Source organism: Telmatherina bonti, assembly GCF_933228915.1.
Source record: "Telmatherina bonti genome assembly, chromosome: 11".
Taxonomy (NCBI): Eukaryota; Metazoa; Chordata; class Actinopteri; order Atheriniformes; family Telmatherinidae; genus Telmatherina; species Telmatherina bonti.
Window position 1 is genome coordinate 28565081 of NC_136629.1, and position 27620 is coordinate 28592700.

General features: G+C 37.5%; 1 protein-coding gene across 1 annotated transcript in view; it reads left to right on the plus strand.

Moving 5' to 3' along the window:
- Positions 1-1663: 1663 nt before the first annotated feature.
- LOC306762815 (protocadherin-15-like) overlaps positions 1664-27620 on the plus strand; it is a gene marked incomplete at its 5' end in the record, with an annotated part of 165886 nt that continues 139929 nt past the window's right edge. The window contains 3 exons of the mRNA XM_079249435.1: positions 1664-1754; positions 13503-13517; positions 15166-15231. Coding sequence (XP_079105561.1) covers positions 1664-1754; positions 13503-13517; positions 15166-15231 — 172 coding nt within the window. The remainder of the gene's footprint in view (positions 1755-13502; positions 13518-15165; positions 15232-27620) is intronic.

Here is a 27620-nt window from a genome sequence, read left to right on the forward strand (position 1 = left end):
CCACACAGAAAGGCCGCTGCCCAAACCTCGCCCCAGCGACCTTCTTGCTGTGAGGCCACAGTGCTAACCACCATGCCACCGTGCAGCCCCAGAACAAAAATGTTATCTGTAAATCAGAATAGACAGATTTAGCAGAAGTTTTAAAATAAAACTGGATTTATCTGTATAAATAACTGTAAATGCAAAGAATCATGTGTGAATAATGTTAATGAGTGAGAATGTTCTTTTTTATATTCCTCTGGGCCTCGCTGTAGGGCTTTTAGCCTTCAATAATTAACATATCATATTCATTTTAAAGCAAAAAAACAGTCATCGGTAAAGATGATTCATTAGCACCGCTCGCTTTCCTGCACGTGTTTTGTTCAGAGTGTTTCTGATCGTAAGGAAACAAGTCATTGAGATAATATCTATCGTGTTCACTGATAATGGTATGGAAGGGAAACTATGCAGTGACTCTCCAGACTGTGTTCGGTGCTTAAGTCCGAAAATGTCTGCGGTAAAACAGTTAGATATTTCAATTTTCCATACGTGCTTTGATATAAAGGTGTGAGCGTGCTTGTGAGCTGCTTCTCATGTTCTTCACATACTATGAAAACGGATTCAATTTCACAGCTTATCACCTGCTCTAAGAAGCCTTATTAGAAAGATGCGGCATGAAATGTAAAAACTCACATTAACACTCACCCCTACTCTCACTAGCCGTGTATGTTGAACTGCAAGACCCAGCCAATGATCACCTTTGGTTTTTATTTCCTCTAAAACCTGAACAGACAGATTTCCTTCAAATCTGATTTGTTAAAGTTATTAAATCTAAATCTATTGCTTGTGATTTATTTAAACTATTCCGCTGCTGTGAAGTGAAATAGATGCATCATAGAAGGTTGCAGTTTGAACAATGTGGGATCAGGTTTGAGAAAGATTTTAATACACCTCCTCTTACATATTATGTATATTAATGCATGTCTTGAGAGTATTTTGCTGTTATTTTAGTCCTTGCACATGACAAGGTAATGAACTAATTAGGCTTTTTTTTGCCTTGTGGCTAGACTGGGTTGTGTATTCACCTCAAAAAGACACACAGATCAAGAAAGAATGGTCCAGTGTTTGCCTGGGTGCAGCACTCAAGATGATTCACTCTGTCCTGCATTGTCTGTGTTATATAAGGGTAAAAGTGAATGTTACTTGCCTTGAATCATACAAGGATAAACCAAAAAAGTTTTTTTTTTCTAACCTAAATATGAATACTCAAAGTAATTAATATAGGAGAAGATTTAATGCATTCCTTGCCTTAATGTTTTAATGTATTGTCAAGCCTGCAGGGTGCAAATGAAAGAAATGCCGTACTTTTCCTTTAAATGCACGTGACTTAAATGGGAGGTATGGGTTCATTTTAACCCCCCAATTTTCTGGTTGTTCAGATTATCCAGTGGATTAGTTGTAAATGTCAACAAAGTTGGATAGGATGATTAATTTAATGTACAAAAATACTAACCGTATGAGAATTCTTTCAGTAAAGCTGAATGAACTTGTGTGTGGGTCACGGCAAGAAGCCTTGATGGTTGGATGAGACATACTGGTGAGATTTTTTTTGTTTGTTTCTTTTTCCTCAACATATTCTTTTTTTTTCTTATTAAGGTGGGCAGGCAGTAAGGCTTGACAGAAGATGCGACGGGGGTGGTGGCTCGTCAGATGGCTGGGGACAGGAATGGCAATCCTTTCTTTGTTCACCCACAGCTGGGGACAGGACACAGAAGGTATGTGCAGCCACTGTGCCCATCACCTTCAGCTTTCCTCTTTGTTGCGTGTAGCACTGTGCAAAGGAAACATGTTTCTTTTGACTGTCAGAAGTCTAAGGTGGTAGAAAGATTATTTTCCTTTTTTTTCTTTTCTTTGTTTCTGTTAAATTACATGTCAACATGTTAAACCTCTGAACAACAAGCTTACAGAAACCTTGACAAACTGGCCAGAAATGAAGGTTTTTAGATGAAAGATCCTGCACTTTCAAGTTTCAGATGACTTTTTTTTTCATATTTATGAAAATCTACTCTGCATTTATGTCAGTTCATGTATAAGGAAATATACTGAAGACTGCCTTTTATGCAGTTTTATGCTTTCTTGAGTGCAGTTCAGCCTTTGGTCAGCAGACATTATGGCTTGAAACTTGAAGACCCACTTCCACTGTTAAAAATCTCCTGTTTGGGAGCACATTGCCTTCCCAGTGATGTATGTAAATAATAAAAAAGAAATAGATAAGACAATAACAGTCTGCTGGTCTTGAACCGAGTCTTTTGGAGATCCATTCCTCCCATAGTCTGGTCTATTATTATAGAAGGGTCATATCTCTGTCTGTGCCATGTTTTTATTGTGGAATCTTTCTTTTTTTTTTTTTTTTTACTGTTTTTGGCTTCATTTTAAATGTCATTAAACATGTTCAGGTTTACACCAAAGCTAAGCAGTTTTATTGCATTTGTTCCCCTCCTAAAACCAAGGTACGAACCAAACCATGATATAAACGAAGAGTGTTTCAGTGATATTAAGGATGTTAAAACTATTTTAACCATTTGGTTACTTTATTTTAGAATTGCAATAGTTCTACACTAATAAGCAGTCAATAATACAATTTCTTCTCATTTTTATCTTGAAAGGAAGTCTCTATGAAATATCTGCGATGTAACTTGATCTTTGATGATTGGTAGGGAATCCATGTGGTTTTACAATTTACAAGAGTAGCATGCGAAGAGATTTTGTTGTCCAATAAAATTACGTAATATGGTTCTTCACCTAATAAAGGGTTAATGTATTTTAAATGTTGATTAGAAATGCAGTGTTTGCTCAATTTCTAAGGTTAATCTTACTGAATAAAAATTGTGCATGTATATATACCAAGGTGAACCCACCAAAAAGAGTTCTCCCATCAGCAAGAGGATCCTACACCAAAGTACAGCTACACTCCCATTTTCTGTAATTCTGTAATATTATAGTATTATATAATTAACCATATAATCAAATATAGTAAAATTATAATTATATAATTAAATACAATTAAATATTTTTTCCCACATGTATTGTTGTTTTTGTGTAAATCAGATGTCACCCTTGTTGTATGTAGAAACATTTTTTTCTGCTGATTGTAAATGTGGAAGCAGCCTGTAATTTGTCTGGTTGCACACGGAAATAATTATAAGACCAGAAAATGAGTTAATTTGATTGGTGTGCCAGTGAATGACCATCTGTGTTTTAGCAGGACTATATATCAGAATGGATGCAGTGCTTGTTGTTCTGTTAGTTAACGACATTAGTCAGGGACGATCTTGATATTCGAATTTAGGATTTTAATGTCCCACAGCATGATGTTATTTATTGTTTCTCACATAAATCTCCCCACTCTGCCCAGCTCAAAGCCCTTGGCTTTTGACTCTTTGAGCTTGTTTATTGTCTTGTCTACTTAAAATAGCAACTAGCTTTTAGATGTGTTAAGCTATGAGGGGGACAAGATATTTTTAGTGAATCCCACAGCACCCTCCAAGTTTATTTAAAAGTAATTTGATGAATCTCACAGTTCTGATTAACAGTTAACTTTGTGTGAGAAAACAAGCCAGGCTTTTAGAAATCTCTGTGGTTTCTTCCATTTATCAACAAAACTGGTGGGAATGGAAAGAGGGGAAAAAATGCAAATTGGTTGATTCTTTTTCCTCCTCACATGAATCTATTCATGCAGGGGCCTTATTTTTGTGTGCTGTTTTGTGTCACTTTTGTGTAATTGATTAAATGGCTCACTCGCTGTGAAAAAAAGAGCTTAAGAAATTTCTGCACCTGTCAAAACAAAAATGCATGATTAGTCCCTACCCAGAAAAAGGAGAAAAAATCAGACACTGTTCCCCTCTATTCCTGTCGTCATTTGTCCTCCCACATTGCATCTGTATTCTGTCATTTTAATTTGATTTCTTAACATGTTTGCTGCTTTCAGATTGCATTAATAATCCTCTTTTCCATATGCCACCCTGTCATGTTCCCCTCTTAACCTGCAGCATCTGGTTCCGACTCTGCTGCACTGCAGGTTTAATAGTCTTGCACAAAAGAAACTCATTTTTGACAGTACGCATGCATGTAAAAATTGCACTGTTGGTCCCCTTTTAAACAGCAGTATATTCATTCATATTCCATTCCTCCACATCCCCCATGCACTAAATCCAGATGTTCAAAAAAAAAAAAAAGCATATGTGCACCTATGTGTTGAACCCTGTTTAGATGAGCTTCGTGTGTGTAGTTAGGTGTGCGTTATTGTATTATGTACTACCTTAGAGACGTTTGCCATTGGCTTTCCTTCTTTTTGAATCCTACTCTCATCTCTGCTTGTGACTCTCTTTACCATGTTTTCCCCATCTGCACATTCAATCTGACCCACAATTGTTTGTCTATTTTTGGGATTGTCTGATGAGGGGCCAGATGTGCAGACTGCGTCTGGCAGCAGCAGCAGAGGACTGGAGAGTCAGGGAGCAGTGGAGTGACAGGGGGGGAGAGGCTTTTAATCTGCTCACCACTATGCTGTAATCAGGCTCTGGGCTGCACAGGAAGGGAGGGGGTCCTCTTGGTAAGACCGGACCTCGCGTTGCTGCAGGTCTGTACCAACAGGCCCATCTTGCAGCTCAGTATGTGAGCATGCAAGGGCTGAACTGTGTGCTTGGAGTGTGATTGCAACCTTTGCTCTGCTGTCTGTGTGGTTAACCTCACAGAGGGACAAAGACAGGAGAGCAACGAGAGGGGAGTCTTAAGTGGAGAAGGAGAGGCTGCAAGGGATAACACATAAAGTAAAGTAAAGTACCCCCCCCCATGTCCTCAGTGATCAGCCACTAATAATTTACACGATGCTGCAGGCATTAATTTCTCATTTCCACCTCTGTCTCTCTGACATTCTTCCTACTTTTACAGTCACAGCAGCTGGCCTCTCTCTTGTCCTCCTCTTGCCTGCCATGTATTTCATTCACATAAACACATTCTACCATTCTCCCCCACATGTGACCACAAAAATTGAGAGCAGTCACTCAAATACAAATAAAGAGGCCACACATAAATAGTCACACTTCTAACCATTATTAAGGAAAAGGGAGAAATACCAAGAGACAGAGACAGTGATTGCATTCTTTAAGCTAAACTTAAGCAGAGTGCAGAAAGAAGCACATTGCATGGCCTGACTCCACGTCGATTCAGCTGCTTTTTTTCCTCATGTAATAGTAAATTGCCAAATGTTTTCATGTGGAGTTGTGTTTGAGCTTTGGCTCTGCACAAGGCAAAACTGAATCACTGAATGCCAGCTACTCTTAAGCATTAAGTGGGGTTCATCATTAGCTTTAGGGAAGTTAGAATAACTGTATGGCCTTAATATAGTCATAAAGATTTTGTTGCTGTAAAAGAATATTTGCAAATGAGCTTGTATTTGTAAATCAAGAGAAAAAAATTGTTATCCTGCAGAAAAAAAATGTATATGTATATATACACACATGTTCTGTATATGTATATATGTGTATATGTATGTATGCATGTATATGGAATTTGCTCATTGCAATGTTGATTTACCTTATTATCACAAGGCTTACCGAATTAAAAGGTGCAGTCTCAGTTATATGTGCTATTTCTGTATTGAACACATACATAAGGCGCACCGAATTTTAGGGCGCGGACATGGTAAAACATACCGGTACTCTAGCTTAAAACATGCTTGCTTGTGTGTGTTTTAAAAAAGGCAGCAGAAGAAAAACTGAGTTCAGTTGTACTTTACTGAAGAATTGAGTAAATGTTTTTTGATTGATTCTCATTCACAAATCTATCAAAGTCCTCATCTTCTGTATCCGAAAATGAACAGCTGGGCTAGTTCTCCATCAAACACGACGGGTTCCCGCACATCATTGTCAGAGTCAGTCTCATTGCCGTGTGGCTCCTCATAAATGATGCCGGCTTTGGCAAAAGCTCGAACAACAATGCAAGCAGATACGTTAGCCCAAGCATCCGCAATCCATTCACAAATTGTGGCGTAACTCGCCTGGCATTTCCTCCCAGTCTTAGTAAAACTGTGTTCGCCATCTGTCATCCATCGCCCCCATGCAAACCATGGATTCATTAATCTTGAATTCTGTCACGACTGCTTGATTCCCATGTTTGTCTGCATAGCTGATAGCTTGCAGTTTGAACTTTGTAACTTAGTAAACGTGTCTCTTCACAGGTGCCATTTTAATAAAGGGTCATTAGCCAAACCGATGTTGTTTTGCCTAATGCACATACCAGCACTAAACGGAGGACATGCCTTGAGCGTCTTCTTTCACGCCCACACTTCCCCCTTTACCATTCTCATGCTGCCCTCTGTTAAGTTCGCCTTTTATCTATATAAGCATTGTGTCGGAAACACTCCGTCAATCAAGCGGCGCTCTCATCAAAGTCACACAATAACATTTATAGATTTTGGAACTCAGTAAACACATAAGGCAGACCGCATTATTAGGCGCCCTATCTATGTTGGAGAAAATAAGACTTTTAAGTGTGCCTTATGGTCGCGAAAATACGGTACAATCTAATAATTATCATCCTTAGTGTCGTTCAGAAGTTAACTAAATTATTAGAGGCTATCACTGGAATATAGATAAAGCCAATGTAACACAATACATCAGAGCATTTGTGGGCAAACTTGTAAATTTAAAAACTAAAACAAGTATTTTCTGAAACTTATGAATGCTTTTTTGGCACAGGTGTATCTTAATGTAAAATGGCACTGAAATCCATATAGCAAGTCAAAACTTTATGTGAAAATGAAAATGAGAGGCATGTTCTTGTACTTTGGAACTTTGCATATATAGAAAAAAGATAACTTTTAGCTTGTGCTTGACAGATTAGTAGTTGATTCCTCACTTTTGAACACAGGAGTTTAGTACGGTCAAGTTTCAACAAACAACTGCATGATTTGAAACAAGAGAGCCATTTTAAAATGTAAACTGCTTATAGCTGTATGTAACCCCTGCAGACAAATAGCCAATTGGCCTCGCTTACTATAGTTACATTTCCATTACACTTAGAATATAAATATCACAATAAAAAAATTGCTAATGGAAACACCTACATTTGGACAAAGTCTCAAATACTGCTGAAAAAGTTTTGAGTCTCTCATGAGGTGATTTTTCAGATTTTTCAACATCAAAATATATATCACAAAAGTGTAATGAAAACACTTTTTTGCATTTACGTGTCCCCGGATGTGACACGGAATTTCAGGAAAGATGTAAGGAAGTAAAGAAAAGTGAATTTCCGAGTTTTAGAAAAGAAAATGAGAAACAAAAGCTTTGAAAAGTTCTGCAAATATCCACAGCAGCAATTAAATAACCGCTAAGTGGCTACCTTGCAAAAGACGCATAAGCCTGAGTTCTCGTAAACTTTCGTCAACCGGATGAGATTTTGCAAGAACTTAGGCTTATGCTCTGAACAATGTTCAATGGAAATGCCTGTAAATTTCAATTGTTATTTCAAATATCGCTTGTAGTTTTTGATAAAAAATGTAATGTAAGCTTATAAAACAATCCACTCCTCTGTTTTGACCTGCCACCTGCTCTTAAGCAGCCATTATCTAGCAGTGTGTGTCCTCAGACAGCAGTCCATTGCTAGCCACTAGTGGACTTCCTTTGGAAAGTTCCTCTGGATTCTGGGGGCATTCTTGGCTCGACCCATGCATTATAAAATATATTACATATATCCAACAGGTTTGCTCTGTCTCCACATTTCTAAGTAGCTCTCTGCCACCCTGGGGATTGTGTATAATTGTTTGGGCCAACCTTCAAGTGTTTTTAGTGGATCTTGGTTAAACCAGGGGTCAGCAGACATTCCTGACATCAGTCCCTTAAGCGGACCACTGGTGCTGTGGTTCCAATGACAAGTAATGTCCCACTGAGATTTTTCATTTGCTGTCAGAGTAATTTTTGGTTAGACATTTTTTTTATCATCACTACAGCTTGATATTTATGTGAAAGGGCAGCAGCATTTATGAGTCCATACGGGCATACAGTACGAGGCATTTTATGATAAGAGGAACATTGGGTTGAGTTGGCAGTTTGCCATCCATCTAAAGGATGAAAAATATGTTTCTGCTTTCCTCTTCATTGCTTTTGCCCTTTTTAGATAATTTTTCATCTCTCTTTGTTCTTCTTTTGCCATTTTTTATGCTTTCTGTGCTAGTTTTTAATGACTGCCCACACCTAGAGATGACAAGCAGGTTTCACTGCAGTTTGTGAAACGATTTGAATTTCAAAGTTATCTAAAAAAAAAAAAAAAACGGTGGGGGGGGGGGGGGGGGGGGGGGGGGGGGGCTGGGGTGTCTTGTAAAGCTCTGCCAGGTTGAATGACACAATACCGCCCCTTGAACCACATTGCTTGTTAGGTTAGGTGTCCTTTAAAGTCTGTTTTCTGTTTTTGTTTTTTTTTTTAGATTTAAACTCCTGGGCAGCAGCAGTTTGATTTATTGGTTGTTAAGAAGGTGCTTTTACAGAGGAAGCCACAGGAAAGCACAGGCTATTGAATCGAGTGGCAGGTAAAAATGCCTTTTGAAAGTAAATGTCAGTGAGCAGAACCCATCTCTCAGTTTTCTTGTTTTATCAGTCTAGCGGTTGATGAACTGCCTTGTAAAGACAACTTGCTTTGGAGGTTGTTTGGCGATCTTCATTTGAACATCATAATTGAAAATTTGCAAACAGCTTATAGGTTCTTTTAAGTTATTTTATAATATGACTTGTTTGTCTGAATCCTTAGCAACCAATGTTTCAAAGCCACCCAGGACACCCCCAACATGTGTTATTCACCATAACATGCTGTTATGTGAATAAGACACATAACATGCTGTTTAAGCATGCCGCATGAGGTGGATCTACAGAATTCAAAGGCAATATTTTTAATGTCGTTTCTGGCCAGTACACGTTGTGGGCTGAATTTTTCCCACCTCTCTAATCTTTTATCAGATGTTACAGTTTGACAGGAAAATTTGTTATTTTCTAGAACTGCAAGCTTTCTGAAATTGATTGAGGCATGACTGCAATAATGTTTTTTTTACAACTAGATTTGTATCAAGTCTTGCCGTAGTCATTTTATAATTGAAGTTTGCAGAATTGTTTGGTTGATTAGTGAGATGATCCTTTTAGTTTGATGCAAATTAGCCCAAGGTCAGACTCACAATGTTTTGATTATTTTTGAGTATGGCCTCTGAAGTGTACAGCTTCATGATTACTAATTACTGATTGGAAACTGCCTACTTAATCTGTTGTAATTGCCCTGTTCTTAAAGCTTTGACTCCACTGAGACTTTAAAAAGTATTGGACTTACTGAATATTTAAGGCTATTGGATAATCTTTTATTTTTAGACAAAATTATAAATCGTTCCTTTTCGGACACCATTGAACTAAAGCTCTCATTTGTGGGTTAACATGAACATCTTTAACTGTGCAAGGAAACAAACTTTTTTCCAGGTTGCCATTCTTACCGACTTCTTCCAACTTCAGGACAAGCCCTCAATTCCTCTCAAACTCGTTTCTGGTCAGACCTTTGACCAGGTCACACCAATCCCTACTCTCATCCTGGAGGATCAAAGTAGCACCTCCCTTCCCCAAGCTCCAAGAAACAGAATGTCTGCTTTCCTCTCCAGGTCTCACCAGATGACAAACCCTGGTTACTTAAACTTGCCCTTACTAATCCCCGAGTCAGCCTACAAGAAGCAGCGCATCTCTCTGTCTCAGTTTTGCAGCATAAACCAGAATCTGGAATCTGAAACAAAGGAAGGTTTTCCTCCAAGTTTTCCTCACAAGAACCGCTCAGTTAGCCTCCCTGCTAACCTCTCCTATGAACGAATAAGCCTCAACACAACTATATGACACATACGGTGCTTCAGCAGTTATCAGCGTTAGCTTTAGCATAGCGTAGCAGTCATTGTCAACTCAACTGCAACTTATTATCACTTTTTTATGGTTTACATTGATTTTCTTTAGAGTTTTGTTGAATCAAGAATTTTAGGCAAGTCATGTTATATTTATAAAGAGTTGCTTTTACATGCTTTAATTGCATCCTTGGTTTAAACTGGCACCTTCAAAATTCCATCTTTCAAACATCTCTGTGTCTTTCTTACCAATCTGAACACCAGAGAGGACATCAAACATAGTTCCTTTGTTCCATTGTAGCACTTGTTGCTATGTGGCTACATCGACAAGAGCTGCATGCTCTCAGATGATTATGGTAACAGCAGCAGTCTTTTGACTCCACTGTCTCCATGACAATGACGACCATCTTGTGACCCCCTTGTTCCCTCAACAACAGTGGCCATCTTCTGACATCACCAGCCCCATTGAGAAGTGCCAATTCTGCCCACCATTGTTTTATCACCTCAGTTTGTATTGACGCCCTCACACACACATACACACACACACACACAGTCACTGTCACAGCATTTGTATGTAGTGGAGTTAAACAGTAGTATTTCTTAACTAAAGTATAATTATTGTTCTTTACTTTATAAAATGTATTATATTTTTAAAGTTGTTTGTTCACTGTATATGTGTATTGTAATACCTGCTGGTTGCAAAGGTCACCACTTTTCAAAACTTTCATTATCTGCTCTGTCTGAGCTATATCTGTCCAATACTGACACAGAGACAGATCTTCCAGACGTTGATGTATAGTTATTAACTCTGGAGTTTCTCCAGAGGTGCCAAACATGTCAGATTGTACATGAATCATTTTATTAAGTATCACTAATTGTCCGTAGACATGTATTAATAATGGCTAATAACCAGACATGCTCCTAACATAAGTCAACATTACTGACACCTGTACCTGGAAGAACGCCACAGAACAGTCAAAGCATAATGGTCAAGCAAAGTGCCGTTTCCATTGATCGTCAAAATGAATTAGCTTTGGTTTCTGCCGTTGTCAGTATTCTTGGCAGCTGTATAGCTACTTTTTGGCAAATGTGCACATCATTTTGAGTGTGTTTCATAAAACAAGATACAGTAAAGCTTTCAAGTGTAATTAGATGCAGTTATCATGACCCACTAAAAATCATTGTTCAGTATGAATGCAGTCGAAATAACTTTTTCATAAGCCATTGCCCAAAATATTTCCCAGAGAAATGACGTGTAATAGAAGAAGCATGTCACATGGAAGCTGTAGCCAATGGTTCAAAGCCTGAATGATGAGTGACTTGTTGATAATCCACAGACCTCTGTAGGTTGGGGTATCATGCTGCTGCATACCCTTCCTGCAGAGCTCTGCGATGAGCTGTATCTTTTCTGTAGCTCCCACTTCTCTGCTCTGTGTTGTTTTCAACCTCTTACCATTTTTAAACTACATCAGATATCTTCAGGAGATAGGGCAAGGGTTATAAAATATTCACACATTCCTTTCTTATCTCCTTCTTGGCTTACCACTACATGTCACAGATGTGCTGCTGCATACACTCATTTTTTTTTTTTTTTTTTTTTTTTTTTTTTCGGTTTAAAGTAGGCATCAAATTATCCTCTTTAATTGCTATTCTGGTTACACCTCAATAGATGCTAACTCAAGACTGTGGCTTTTTTCTGTTACTTCCAGTCTGCACATTTTTAGCTGCATTATCATAGTGAGCACTGAAGGAGTGGGTGCACAGAAGATTTGACACATTCCTGTATGATGCCAAAGAGCCATGGGGAAGTGTGCGGTCCAGAAAACATCTTTTATATTCTCTTAAATGTCACCCACTGCTAAAATGTGTAAATGTAGCGAGAAATTGGGACCATTTCAATTTTGTAGCAAGTGTGACTGTGAGCAGAAGTTACTGCTTTTGAGTTTTTGTATTTGTATTCAGATGCATTTGAATGCAACATGTTTGCTCTCTGATCATAGCACGGAGGTGTTGTCTCTGCAATGTAGGTGCTATTCTTTATCTCTTCTTGGCTCAGCCTCACGTCTTTCAACCAGTCTCTTCAGATCCCACTCCCCTATTGCCACAACCACCAACTAAAGCTGCACACACATGTGCACTAATGAAACGCACACACATATATTTCTAGATGAACACACACACACACATGAAACACTAACTAAACATACCCTCTGTGATCCCTTGAAAAGCTTCTCAAAATGTGCACAAGTCTACTTAAATAGCACACACAAACGCGCGCACCCCTCCGCTTCAGAAGGATGATGTCTTCTCAGAGCAGACCTGCATACTTATTTTAATGTTGCTTGTTGTTTATGACTCACATTTCAAGGTGTGACCCACTTGCTCTGTTCATCCTGTTGCTACTAGATGATATTATTTTAGTATGCAGGTGCAGATTTGCTAATTGCTTTAAAAAAGAAAAAAAAAAAGAAAAAACTAAAAACTAGTAGTGAATATGTTTTAGGAATTAGTTTCATAATTTTGGTGCATGTTGATGACAACTCCAAGGATTTAAGATTTAGGAATGGTTGTGTTTGCTTTTTAACATGGTATATTTCACTGGGAATGGATCGTCACTGTGACAGTGAAATATGCTGCAAGGACATGAATTCATGAATCCTCTCATGGTGCATAAATGTGAACTCTAGATGTAATTTGGGACAAAAGATGTACCGATTATGGTACTCGTTGTTATGAAAAGGAAGAAGAAACAAGTGCAGTGAATATCAAAAAATTCTGTTATAGCTTTTTATTATTTACTTGCTTATTTTGGTGTGGAGGTAAACTTTGAAAACAGATATGTTTATGAATACAGAAATGTCCCATCTAGGTCCTCTTTTGTCTGATTAATATGCTTTCAAAGCCACTGCATTAGCGAAGGCCCATGGGCATGCATATTTAATAAGAAAACTATCCACTGTTTTGCACCTGGTTACAGGTGCACAGTTGCACAACTGAAGACTGCAACAGAAGGTTGGTGTGAAACACTAGAGCAGTGACTGTTGATGTGCTGCTGTTCTATCCATCTCTTATTACATGTGACTCAAGATGACACCACTTTACCGCAACCTGCTTGAGATTCAATATCTTTGAAGATGGAGGCACCATTGCTTCTTTAAAATAGGACTGCCTAGGCTTTTTTTAAATTTTCTGTTTTTAAAATAAGATTTTAAATAAATGACCACATTATTTGGCTATTCATAGTTTTTGTTCGTTTGAGTTTTTGTGCTTTATTCATATCTGTAATGCACTCCACAGCTTCTCTTGTAAAACTCTGTCAGCAGCTACTGGCAGTAAGAAGAGAGCTGCGGACCATATCTGCAAAACTGAATGTGGATCACTAACATCCACCATTTCTTTAATGAGAGGCTTTTTCAGTGTTTCACCCCCAAAATCTTTGTTCCTCTTCTGCCTCTTTTCCTCTATGGTCTAATAGTCCTTTTTTTGCAGTAATGTTCTTTTCTTTCCTAACTTCAGAGCTGTTCCTTAACTCTTTCATGCTTCTTCTTTCCCCTCTCATGCTTCTGCTCTACTTTCCTCTGGTTAAACTAACCCCTGACTCCTTCAGGCTGGCAGTATGAGGGTAAGAGGGCAAGGATCTGTTTTTCTACTTTCATTTTGGATTATTTCCTCTCCGTGATTTGCCGTTTCCCTCACCCTCTCCCCGTGTTGATATACGTTTGATCCCAAACTTTCCTCACGTCAGCAGCATGATGCATTGTTTTTCCTCGACAATAGACTTTCCTTTCTCCTGTCTCCTCCTCTCCATAGCTCCCCTGCTGCCCCATCTGGTGCTGTCTGTCAGGCTGTCATTACTTGTGTCCTGTGTGTTTGTACCATCTAGCTGCTGTGACCTCCATCTGTGAAGCTGCACTCACCTGTGCTCTGCTCATGATGTTGCCTCATATTTTCAGCAGTCAGTTTGCCTCGTGTCCCATTTAGGTTTCTGCTGAAGCAGTCAATGATGACTGCGGAGTGAGATGCTGTAAAATAGAACTGAAGATTGATGCATTTTTCTTCAGGACAATGACGTATTTAATGTATTTGTTTTTTGCAGTTATTTTTTGATCACATTTCTGTTAGCAATACTTTGATTAAACCATATTAGTTCTGAATTAAATGTTCTCTTTAAGGAAGCAAAACTATTAAAGTATTTGTTTGTATTATGATATTTTAATAGAAACGAAACAGGCTTTTGTACTGCTGAAAGTATATGTTGCAAAGCTGGGTTTTATTGAAACAAATAGTTTAGAATAAATTGTAGAGACTAAGGTTGAACTCACGTAAATAGTTTAACTCCATTCAGTGAAAATGAAAGAACAAATCAATACAACGTGCAGACGGCTGGTAAATGTCATGCAAAATTCAAAATATAATCAGTTTGTTTAATCATTATAGCAATACAACAGCAGTTTAGTTTTCCAAAGCAAAATCCTTGATGCCCTTATTAGTTTACTTTTGAAATTGAAAACATTCACAAAGTCTATATTCTGATCGAGCTCGATCAAAACAGAAAATTGTGTCTGCCATGTTACTTACTCAGTGAGCATTTACCACTGTTTCCAATAGGAAGTACTTTAGTTGATGTGATCCTGATTCTCAACAAAAATTATCTTATATATATATATATATATATATATATATATATATATATATATATATATATATATATATATATATATAAAGTTTTTGTCATTTTTACTAAATAAACATTGAACCAGAAAACAACCCAATCTCATTTACTACCCTGTGGCCTACTCATCAGCCTCTCAGGCTTATTGCTTTTTACAACTGTGAGGTTTAATTGTATTTGACTGAATGGTTTGGTAGAAAAATGAACCACACGTTTTCTGGAATCATTATTAAAAAGAAAAGATGGCAGTTTTTGCAAAATAAAACATATGCTTGACTGGAGATAAAAGGTAAAAAAAAAAAAAAAAAAAAATCCTTCAGGCAATGAATAAGTAATTATAACAGTCAGTCGACAAATGCTGTAACTTAGCAGCTCCACTTTGGATGCATTTTATCAGGGCAGGACATACAGCGAAACTAGTGGACTCAACATGCTCCTCAAAATTGTACTTATAAGACCTTGGATATACACTAGTTATGTTACTTCTACAGTTTATTTATTTTAAACAGTCCAGGTCTTTAAATAGTAAAACAGATATCTTGTTTTTTCTTTTTTTCTTTTTTTTTGGTGTTAATTATCTTTCTTTTTGCATGTACAGAATGTAAGCTGTCCCGACCAGGCCCCCCCGCAACCATAGTGACCATTGACGAGGAAAGTCCTAACGGTATGTTATCCATCCTTCACCCAATATTACAGTGTGGTAAATGCTGCTGTACTCATGTGAACTTGAACTCTGGTTGGATTGTTTTTGTTCTTCAGTGAGTGAGCGTTGCTTTGGTAACATGATGCATATTAATACATTGCCTCTTGAGATTGTTGAGCTTGATAGTGTAATACTGTGCAGTGGTTTAGCTGAGGACTTTTGGCATTTGCCTATTGTTGAAGATGCTATGACAGGCACACTGGTGTAATTTTGGATGCATTTTTAAATAAAAACGGATTAATTTGTAGTTGCACTTTGTCTTTGTGTTGCTCGTGCAAAGTAAAGTGGAAATGTGTGGGTGCATCTGTGTGGTTCTTGGTGAATACAGATGGTATTTGGCACAAAGACCTGATGTGGGGCTTCATTAATGAGTTATATGCTCCCTGCACAGGTTGTACTTGCTGTGTTACCCGTGCTGCAGCAGCACAGGAATCACTGAAGCGTACACAAGACATGCAGCACTTGAATGGGTCAAATCAAACTATTCCGCTCCTCCTTGTCTTTTCTTCCCTCACCTTCTTTCCGCTCTTTCCATCACTTGCACCTATTCATTATCCGTCTTTGGTTTTCAGAATTCTCTTTTCTTTTCTGCTTATCATCGTGGTTCTTATCTTTGCTGAGTGTTTGGAATAATCAGTCTGTGGATGAGTGGGTGTGTTCTTGCAGATATGTGCATGTATGGAATGGGGCAATGCTGACTGCTGCTTGGGGAGGAGCTATATGTTCATTAAGGGAATGAGAAATGCTTTCCTCTAAATGTGTTTGTCTCTCCCAGTTCTCCCTGCAGATATTAGTACTGCAGGTTAACAGAGTTTAATGATCAGCTCTCACTACAGATGGCATCCAAAGCTTATTTATATAGTCAGAAAAGCATTTCACAGATGTTGTTCCTCTGCTAAACTGTATCTGCACTCAGTGATGCTTTGTGGGTGGATGTGTGTCTTGTAGGGAGAAATCATGTGCGTGCACATTATGTGCATGTGTGTAGACCAAGTGTATGAATGGGTGTCTGTGTATCAAATCAAGGCCCTCATTCGTCAGTGCGGTAGCCTGCGATTCAGGCCATCCCTCTTTCTCAGCTACTCCTTTCTCTGTGTGTGCAGCTGTGATTTGGGGCTTTGATCGATTACCAGGGGAATTTGTGAGATGGAGGTAGCCAAGTCTGTATCCGAACGCTTCTCTCACCCCACATGTTCCCATGCTCTGTGTGAGGGATTTGCGCTAATCTTTCTCATAAAGCTCTCATTTACCTGGGATATGGGTCTCCTCTGGCTCCTCTGTGGTTTTATTTATCTCTTTGTGATGAAGTGGGCCACAGCCCATCCCCACCATAATGGAATGTAAAACAGGTGACCTGCCATTATTGACCAAAGCAATTATCCTTCTAAATGTGTTTCATCTCTTGTATTCTGTCACACAGAAGCTATACAAATGGCACATAATAAGATCCCATCTCCTCTGACGAATGCCTTTATATTCATTTGTGTGTGAAAATGGGAAAGAAAACATAATAATCACCTGTGTATGAAGGTTCAAAAGAGATAGACAAACATCAAAATATATAATGGCCTTTGTCTCGGATTCTAAGAAGAATGCATCTAATCTGTGGCTTGAGCCGACAAAGTACAGGATTCTCTGTGGACGATGTGTGCTGCTTATAAACATGCATTACTGAAGTCATAGCACTTCATTAACATTTATAGACTAACTGATTGTTGCTATATAATTAGATTTGAGCACATAAAACTGGATGAAGATGCTGATAAATTAGGACTTTATTTGGTCCTTTTTTTTCCATTTTAATTTGCTGTGTTTTTATCTGGAAGGTTTTCACTTCAGAAAAAAAGGGAAAAGCCACTTGGGGATAACCAGCCAGTTGCTCAAATGAAGCGTAACATGTTTAATTTATCTTAGCCTCTGCTTCTGCAGACCCACTGACAGGTGCCATACACCACATATAAAATCTCACTCACTTCAGGATTGCATCTGTATTGGGAAGACAAAGCTTGTTTTCTAAATGCGCCTTTGCTTATTCAGCCTATGAGCTAAATCCAAAAGCATTTAATCAGATTGAAAAGATTTTTATCTCGTAGTGTCGAGCTAGCTGCATATGCGGAGAGAGAAAATGGGAATTTTTTTCATTGAAAAAAGAAAAGAAAAAAAAAGAGCTTCTTGGAACAGCAGTGGGAAATCAGCGTCTATATATAAGAATGCTGTCTTCCAGCTTTTATGTTGTCTTTGCAAATTTATGATTTGTATCAACTGTTGCCTGCAGCATATAAGCTTCCTCTCAGCCATGTTCATATTGAGTAGCAGCAGTTTATAAGATATCAGGAATGAGTGTCACTGAAGGGCTTTAGTAAAGGGAAGTCAATTTAGCATGCTTTTATGTGGTTAGCTGCCAAGGTAGAGTCACATTAAATGCTGATAAATAATTGCATTTTCATGAAGGTTGACACTGATTGGAATGAAGGAATCAAAATAAATATCTATCACAGACAGATGATGCAAGTAGTTGTGTCAATAAAATGTGTTTTTTTTTTTTTTTTTTTTTTTTTTTTTTTTTTTTAATGTAGAACGATAGAAAAATCAAACCACGTCTGATTTTTTTTTTTTTTTTTTTTTTCGGAAACTCATACGAAGAAAACTCCTTTAGCTTGAATACACTTTATGTATGTTTATGTATGTTATGTATACAAAAGATTTGCCTGTTGGTAAGCTATTTTTTACATCCAGACATTTAAGCTTTTATTGGAAAATAGCGAATCTATAGACACAGAAACGGACGCAAACACAGATCACAGCATCCACAGGTGTTGTGAGAAAGTTGACTTCTGTGTGGAAAAGCTCATTGGAAAGGTTAATAGAACTGAGGCAAAGTGAAAAACTGTTTGTATAAATTATTTTTTTCCTATCTAAAGTTCTCTTGAAAAGCATGGATGCTACATCCTCTGGAGCAGAGCAAAGAGACTGTGTGTCTATTAGCAGTAAGTTTAAAAGTTTGGAATTCGGATGATATGAGGAAGTTTTACTTCATATGGATTTGGTCATTTGATTTGGGAAGGCACCACCAATGCTGAGAGGTATATACCAGCTTTAATACACTATATGCTCTTATTCACCTCTTAAATAGACACAATCTTTATTCAATAATTATAAGATAAATGATATCATATGAAATTTTTATTTTTTTTCTTTTTCAATGCTACCTATTTAGGTTTGCTTTTCATTTTTTGTTATAACATACTATATTTTATGCGTCAGAACCCAGCAAGAATTGCTGCAGCTTAGCTGTAGCTAAACAGGATCCAAATAAAGCAAAACAGATGTGGTCAATCTACCAGAACAGCATGGATTCAGAGAAAAGTCTGGTGTTGGACTGGTCTGCCTGCAGTTCAGAGAGTTCACCAGTTTACAACATTTGGCACATCATGAAATGTAAAAGATGACAAACATGACTGCATGCTGTGCAGCAAGAGGACTTTTGTTGGACAACAATGACTAAAAGGTCCAGGAAGTAATCTTCTTCGATCAGAGGCAGTTATGGAGTCATGTTACTAGAAGATGTTACACACATGCCTCTGTTCAAAAATGCATTCCTAATTCAATAAAAACTTAATTAATTTCCTGTCTTTAAACCACACTAAAGACCAACTGCTTTTCTATAAATTGAAGACACTGACCATTTTTTGACAAATTACACTTTTAATTACAGTTTTCAAGCCCTCATAAATATATTCTTATATCTAGAATGTGTGCAGTGTATTATTTCAACAATTACAACTGCTGCCTCTCATCAATTTTTCATTAATGTAAATGCTGGTTAACTGTTGGCTTTAAGACGTCATTTAGCACTTTGTCACAAGCCGGGATGCATTCCAGCTAATGTATGATTTCACTATTTGTTTTAATTCTAGCCAGAACACACAGAGAAGGATTATGGGAAATCACGTTTTGCAGAGGCCATAGTAACAGACCTATATTCAGTCTGCCAAAAAGATATAAGATTTCTGCCATCAGTGATGACAGGTTGCACAGATTAAATGCAGATTATGTAAACGATAATTTACAGGTCAAATGCAAATAATAAAAATAATAAAATAGGAGAGTTTACCTGGAATGAAAGGGAAGAAGTGTGAACAGTAGTTTCAGTATCACTCCACCACAAAGCAGGTCTTTGTACATTGTGTCCTTTTTGTGATGAAGCTCAGCTAATTCTCATTTTATGCAGCAGCCTAAGAATATGAAGAGGACGAGATACATCTTATTCAGTCAATATCAGTTTATAATGTCGGCTATATCAAATTAAACTGACATGATTACAGAACAGAAAGTGCAGCATTAAAAACACTAGAATGTAGCAAAAAGCTTTAAAGGGATCTAAGTCATTACATAAAAAGTATTGTTTTCAGTGTTTAATCTAAATAATGTGATTTGTGCTTAAGTTTTACAATTTGCTAAATATATTTTTAGTTGAGGCGTGTGTTTAAATTTCTTTATTTTTTAATTTTTTAACCTGTTTCATCTGCAGATATACAAGTCTTAGAACATTCCCATCGTCTAGAGGATTTGTTGAAAGTGGATTCCCCTCAGAAAACAGTCTGGCTACAAGGTCAACCGTCCACTTTTCTGTGCAAGTTTGCAATTTAAATTGGAATTTAAATATCAACACTCATCACATTTTTGTAGAAATATGGATGTGGCTATTTGGAAGTTCATCTTTTCAACTATGCATCTGTTAGATTTGCCCTTTGGAATTGAACATATTTTAAATACATTCATATAACCAAATGATAGTATCGTATGTATATGTATGTATGCAGTTGTCCTCAAATTTATTCATACCCTTCCTTTAAAGAAAAGGCTAAATTCACATAAGTAACTGGAGTCTAAAAAGGTTATAGTATATAAAACCATTTTAAAAAGCAAATATAAAGGAAATAAGACATTGCTTTTGAATTAAATAGAGTTAAAAAATCATTTTAAACATGTCCCGGACAAATTAGTGCACTTTGCTGATGACCTGTGGGCCTAAATATCTGCCAACAGGTGCAAAATTCTGATAGAGAGTTGAAGAAAACACTGCAGCGACTGTAGCTATTGCCTCATGTGATCATTTAACAAAATGTAAGTTTACAAGTGACATTAAATTATTTCAGTTTATTTGTATGTTTGTTTGCATGTTTTTAAAAACATTTTTATTGCACCAGAATTTAAAAGCATTGACAGTTAACCCAACAAGCACGTCTTTGGATAGTATAAGGACGCTTAGTCCTTACAAATGTGATGCATTGTGATTAATCCACGTGTGCTTTGAATAATCAGAATAAAATACACAAAAATCCTAAATAAAACAATTTAAATAGAGAGTGTGTCACCATCTAAAATAACAGGGGCACAAATATTTCTACCATTTTATGCTCCTCTTTTTGTTAAAGTACTGACATTAATTTTAATGTGACAAACTGCCCTCTTGGAAAAAAACTATGCCCCTGGAGTCTGTAAAATTAACAAAGTAAAGAACTTGTGTTCAGTCACGTTCTTTGCTCTTGTTAACTTTTTTTCTTGTTTTTTGTCATACTTAGAATCTGCTTCTGTTTTAGTTCCTTCTCCACAAGCTACTGCATCTTTGACGTGACATTAAAAATTGAGCAGGGCTGTAAATACTCTCAAAGGTGAATATCATGTCTACTTAGGACGCATTCACATTAGCCTCTTTGATTCAAATCCAAATCCGTTTGCTCAGAAAGTCTGCTTTGTTTGAGGAGCTCTGAATGCGCCAAACGAATTCTGATTCAGACCAAAGAAGCGTACTTGGTCCGCCTACAAACACATGTCGTGGCCTGTTTTCAAGCAGACCAAATACAGGAAGCAATTCAATTCAACTTTAATTGTATAGCGCCACTTCACAACAATGTTGTCACAGGGCACTTTACATACACGAATCAACATACACATCATTATGATATGATCATTATGATTGCATGAAGTCATGACTTCGATCTAATTCCCCATCCTGAGCATGCACGCGGCGACAGTGGGAAGGAAAAACTCCCTTTTAACAGGAAGAAAAACCTCCGGCAGAACCCGGCTCAGGGAGGGCAACCATCTGCCTCGACTGGTTGGGGTGGAGATGACAGGAAAGAAAAAAAAACAACATGTGAAATCAGGAAGACCTGCGGAAAAAAGGAGAAATAAGTTAGAGACAGAAATATTGGCATATACATTAATATATTAGAGAAATAGAGCGAGGTACATCTCAGTGCATCAGGTGACATCCCCATTGCTACATAAGTAATGGTTGGCTAGACTACCCATAACTATAAGAGCAATGAACATAACCTGGACGGTTGGATGCAGACTCCAACTCAGGAGATGCTCATATCCTAACTATAAGAATATCTGGAGAAGCAGACAAAAAAATAAAAATTAATAAATAAAAGTCACTTCCTGCACTTCCATTGCATTGTGGGTAAATACATAGCAATCGTGTGATGGGTCCTCTGCCTCGTCTTGTTCTCTCTTTTGCTAAATACTATTGCAGCGCCATCTTTGGTGGGAATAGGGATGAAATATTGTGAAGGTTTGGCCTTTTTGACCAAAGTGCAGTGTGAATGCAGTCTTGGTCTGCACGGATACACCCTCCTACAACTGAGCCGAGTCCCCAATCGGACCGCGTCTAGCGGACACTCCTGATGTGAATGCACCTTTAAAGGTCCCTGACCTCCAACTCCTCCTACTCTTGTCTCCTTTTCTCAAAACGTTTGTTTTCCTCCTGAAGACCATATCAGACTACCAGGCACTTTGTTTACTGATGAATTAAGATTCACAGGCCTTTGAGACATTTTGCAGAGAACAATGTCCTAATTGTAGACGATAAGTGTTTTTCCCACATAGCAAGGAGGACTCATTCATTTCTCTCCTTTAAGTTCTTTCTACCCACCAGACTGTTTTTGTATGCAGAATGACATTTGTTCAGCCAAGCGTCATCCCCTGCATGCGGCATTGATCTCCTTCAAGGTTTTCCTTTTCTTAATGTTTATTTATCTGATACCTTCTACATTGTCTGACACACGACCCATGGGGAGCACTGGTAAAAAAAAAAAAAATATATATATATATATATATATATGTATATATATATATATATATATATATATATATATATATATATATATATATATATATATATATATATACTTTAACTTTAGGGTCAGTTGCTTTAATAATATAAAACTACCTGAGGAATCTTCAAATGTGTTTTGTTAATTACACCTGAAAGGCAATAACATTATGTCAAAATTTAGCCCAGCAATAGGCTTTTTGCACTGTAGAGTCGCCACTTTGATGAATCTTCCAACAAGTATAGCCCTGAATGCTGCAAGATTCAAACAATAGTACTTGCCAGCAGGGGTGCAAGTTGATAGATGTAACTTTCAGTGTTGCCGTGTATATATTGCAAGGGCATCATTTGTAGCTCCTTTACCGGGAGTAGTGAAACGGTATTGATCCCTGAAATGAAGAGGATGAACCAAAGTGTTGCACTGTTTTCCACAACAGTCATCTAAATGTCCTTTTATGTGCTTTTCCTCCATGTGAGAAGAAATTGAGATGTTTGCAGATTAGGTTAGCGGCCCTTAGTGTGACACTCCTGCACAGACACAACGAATAATCAGGCCAATAAAACCCCTGATATTACTCTGAGCAGCTTGTGGCATTCATTGTGTTTATGCGCATGCTTTTCTTTTTTTTTTGCTGCTCGAACTTTTCTTCACTGTTTTACAAAGAAAATGTCCATTGAGTTACAACTTGTTCTGAATTCGTATTCAGTTGCACATAAAAGTAGATATGGTTGGTTGCCAAATCATATATTGATAAACTCTGTTTGTAACAGTAACCAATACAACATTAGTGTGGGAATATATCACACGATGACAAAATAATTTAAACTTCCTCTGACAGCTGCACTTGGCTGGGAAATCCTGTTGCAGCTTCAAACCTTGTTATGTATTAATTTTCCATAAATGACTGGGATGCTGTAACTCAAAATGCTCAGAACAACGAAAGTTAAACATTTTAAATGTCCTGGAAAAAACTGTTTAGTGGAGCAGCTCTACATATCCTTTGTTAGTTAGTTGATGTTAGTAAACCCTACAAAGAAATCTATTTTAAGCGGTAACACACTTCAGAAATGACTACGATGACAAATGTTCGTGTTCCTGTGATGAGCATGATGTTGGCATGAACCTGGAGCAGGAAAAAGACTCCCACTGCTCCTCGATGAAAAGTGAATGTTTCCATTTCCGTGTCCTCGGGACGTCGATATTTTTCATCTGATTTTCTGGTTTTGATGTGTTTTCTGACACACGTTCCCTGATTACTAGCAGAAGCCTGCTCACCTGTGGTCATGTGCACATGTCTGTACACAGAACCCGATGGGAGTAAAACACTTTCAGTTGTTTGTGGATGTGTTGCTGAGAAAATTTTACACATCTCCAAAGTGCTTCCTTAAGTCGAGCAGTTCAGCTAAGCACCAGCCTGAATTTGAGCTTTTCCCACTGTGTACTAATAGTTGATGATGTACTACTGAGCCTCTAAGAGACTGATGGTAACTGATGCTGACTATTTAACCCAGGGAGTCCTGTGTATATATGCTTAGAGAGCATTGAAAGTCTTAATGGGTTCATGGACCAATAACAACCAAAGATGGCGGCTAGACGCTGAGTCTTTACAATCTCATTATCTGCTGCAGGTTTACGTATAGTGTCAGAATATACATCTCACTAAATAATCTATATGAAACATGACGCTTCCCGTCTCTCTTAATACGGACATTTCCGCGCACTTGCTTTGCACTCGTTTACAAATTTTCCATGCTATGTGTTTCATGTACCTGCTTTTCCTTTTCGTTTGCTTTTTTTTTTTTTTATTATTAAGTTTTCCCTAATCTCAAAATGAACCACATTTGACATTTAAACACATGATTCATTTCGTCAGCGCGTCTGACAGAATTAATGGCAGGGCATTTTCATCCGTAACCGGGATCATTTGAAAGGGCCCATTTCTTAGGCCATATTGAAAATCTGTGATGATATTCTCGCAAGGTTAGCTCCAAATCTGCTGATCAGGGTGTTTCAAACATTTCTGCTGTGCTCAATACTTGCAACTTAGCAGAAGTGGAAACATATGGACAAATCACCCAAGTGGGAGGTACCCAAGTGGCCAATTTGATGGTGTGGATCTATAAATCTGTGAATCTGGTCCTTGGACAAAAGGAGCCCTGCTGCCTTGTGTGCATATGCATTTGTAAAGTGTGTTTATACCCATGCATTTTTTTTCTGTTCAAGTACATACATTTAGAGCACTGGTGACAGCTACATTAGTTGAGACATGTTGCAGAAGTTTAAATTCTACCTTTTTTTCAAAAACATTCTCTGCAGATGTCTTCATAGTTTTAGTACTTTCACTTTTTCTGCTTTCCATGGTACGGTTATGATGACGGCTATAATGATTGCTAGGTCATCAATATATAATTAGAGTGTAGCTGAAAGGCCGGGATTAGTGCACAACACCTGCTCCTTGTGGATTAGAGAGCAAAACAGAAGGACAGAATATTCAGCGAGGCTCTCTTATGCACTTAACACAGTACGCTGTGACTGTGTTCGTACATAAAATTTATGCACCTAACATGCCCTCACGAATGTACAACAGTTTATAACTGTCTGCCATCCAGCATCATTGTTTATGTCTTTATCTGATTCAGACTTGCATGCAACAGCCTCCCTGTGCTCATGTCCTTACGATGGTGTGCTAATGCATTTATTGTATTTAGAAGTGGTAACATATTTAGTATTTGATGTGCAAATAAAGACAGCAATTACAGTACTTTGTGGAGATAAGAATAATTACCTCTGCTCGTAAACTCCTGGATGTGTCCTCATTAACCCATAAAAACAGGTCTTTTGTGGGTTACATCACACTTTATCACTGTTTACATGACTGTTTTTTGGAGGGGGGGGGTAAATATAATTAAAAAACATTCTGTCATAATCTGAGACAAATTGAATATTCCAGTTAAATGTTTATTCGTTATCAGACAAAACTGTAACATGCTAAGCCCCACAACAGTGCTTTTTTCTTTCAGCAGATTGTCTTTTTCTACTAGTGATAGAAGGAAATGGCTTTTTTTTATTTATTTTTTTTTTATTATGGCGCTGGTATTGTGCACACCCAACTTCACTATATTATGAGGCTGGCTTTGCCCAGAATGCAGATTGTCAAATTAAATTAAAAGTTCCTTTTTCATTTTTCTTTAAAGTCACATCTCTCCAAGGGAATCCCAGCATTCTTTCATTGCAGCCTCTCCTTGCAAGTACGTGAAGAGACTTTTGAGGAGAGTGATCATTGCTCATTTTTCACATTGTACTGGAGCAAAGACCTGTTGGAAAACTGCCGTCCAATCAGACTCATTATTGTTAAGCCCTCAAACAAAAACACAAAAAAGAAAAGCAAGGGCTTAACTCATTCTTTCTTCATACAATGTATAATTTAACTTGACTAATCAGTTTTTCATCATTAGAAGGAGGTCAATAGCCATAAATTCATTCTAAGGATTAATGTTCCCCATATAATATCTATGCATGTTTGCTAGTAATTTTTTTTTTCTTTTTTTTTTTCTTTTACTATAATTTCATTAAATGTAATTTTAAGGAAGCACGCAGTATGAAATTGCACTTATTGCTGGATTTATTGTTGGTTGGTAATTTGCATCCCTGTGGTATTAAGATGCAGAGGATTTATCAGTTAATTTCTAGCCCATTATAATTAGATAATGGGTTTGTTTAATCTTCTTATTAGGCTGAGCAGATGTAAAAATGATTGGTCATTCATATTTTTTTTAGCATAGAAGCCATTTTCAATCTGTAGACAGAGAACAACATGTGCTGTTCAACAACAGAGAGAATGCTGCTGAGATTAGATCATGTGATCAGTTATTATGATGGCCTATCATCACGGATGTTGTATTAAACGCTTTAATTTGCTATTGAGGTATTAATCTACACACTGTAGGGCTGTTTTGGGTTTAATGAATTAGTTTAAGATTAATTTATTACCTTGGTTTATGGGATTACCAACTCTGCCACCTGAACTGCAGCCAGTTCATTTCTGGTTAAGAAAGTTTCACGTGTGTGTTAGGTTAGGTAAGGACCGTTCTGATTGGCTTCCACCTCCACTAGTTTGGTTTCAGTTTAAACACATCAACAACCATATCAACAACATAACAGGTGAAGTTAAACAAATCGATCTATTATATTTAATAAAATATCTAAGATGTAAAAAGAAAATGAAATAGGACAACGACTAAGAATAAGAAATAAGAAATGCAAATAGGAAATGAAATCTTCTATAAACTTTTCCGTTCATCAGTGTTATAAAATTTATCACAGGTCATGTTCAACTCAGTTTGAATTTTTCATTTTCTTTGTGTGAGGCTGAAGTTCCATAATCAGGTCAGGTGTGTGTGTGTGTGTGTGTTAGTGCACTCCCTAGGTTTTTGACCACAAGCCTGCAGAAATGATGACAACTTGACTTGTACTTTGTCAGGTTCATCTAGAGCTGAGTTTACCGGAATTTTTCTCAGACACTGACTCAACTGTGGACTCAGTATTTCTAGTTAATGTGTCTATTGTTCAAGAATTTATTAAGCAAAATTCATGAAAAGGTACCATCCAAAGACATCTCTGTAATGTGACTGTCTTGAGAGCATATAAGCAAAATATTTTAGTGTTAACATAGAATGCTGTCGGTAATATGAGGTACTTGTCATCTGTAATTCTTAACGTGTCTACCTTGACCTTTTAGCATTATTCCCAGTCAGTTAAAGGGGCAATAAGTGCAAAGTCATCATTTGGACTGAAGTAATTAAAAAAATTGTATGTAAAGAACTAGAAGTGTAATTTCATCTGGGGTATAATATGTCACACACTCTCTTGGCCCATGTTTACCAGCCGGTCCGGCCATGCATGAATGTACGTTCTCATGAATCACCACCTCCTCTCTCCTCCCCAAGCCCTCAACCCTCCCTCCCTTTAGCCAGCAAGCAATGTCACAGCGTGTATTCAAAGCAAAACGGCAGAGAATGGAACAAAGACAACCAGGATCGAACATTATCTCTAAAGGAACTACAGTATAAAGAAAAATAAAGAAAGGCACAAACTAGATTAACATTGGCTTTGTATTAAGTGAGGAGCACTGCCATAGCTAAAGGGACTGCAGTTTGACTCAAAGCTAACTCCATTTATGGTCCTGGTCTGCCATTTGGTAGAAGCACATTTGCAATGACTTTGATG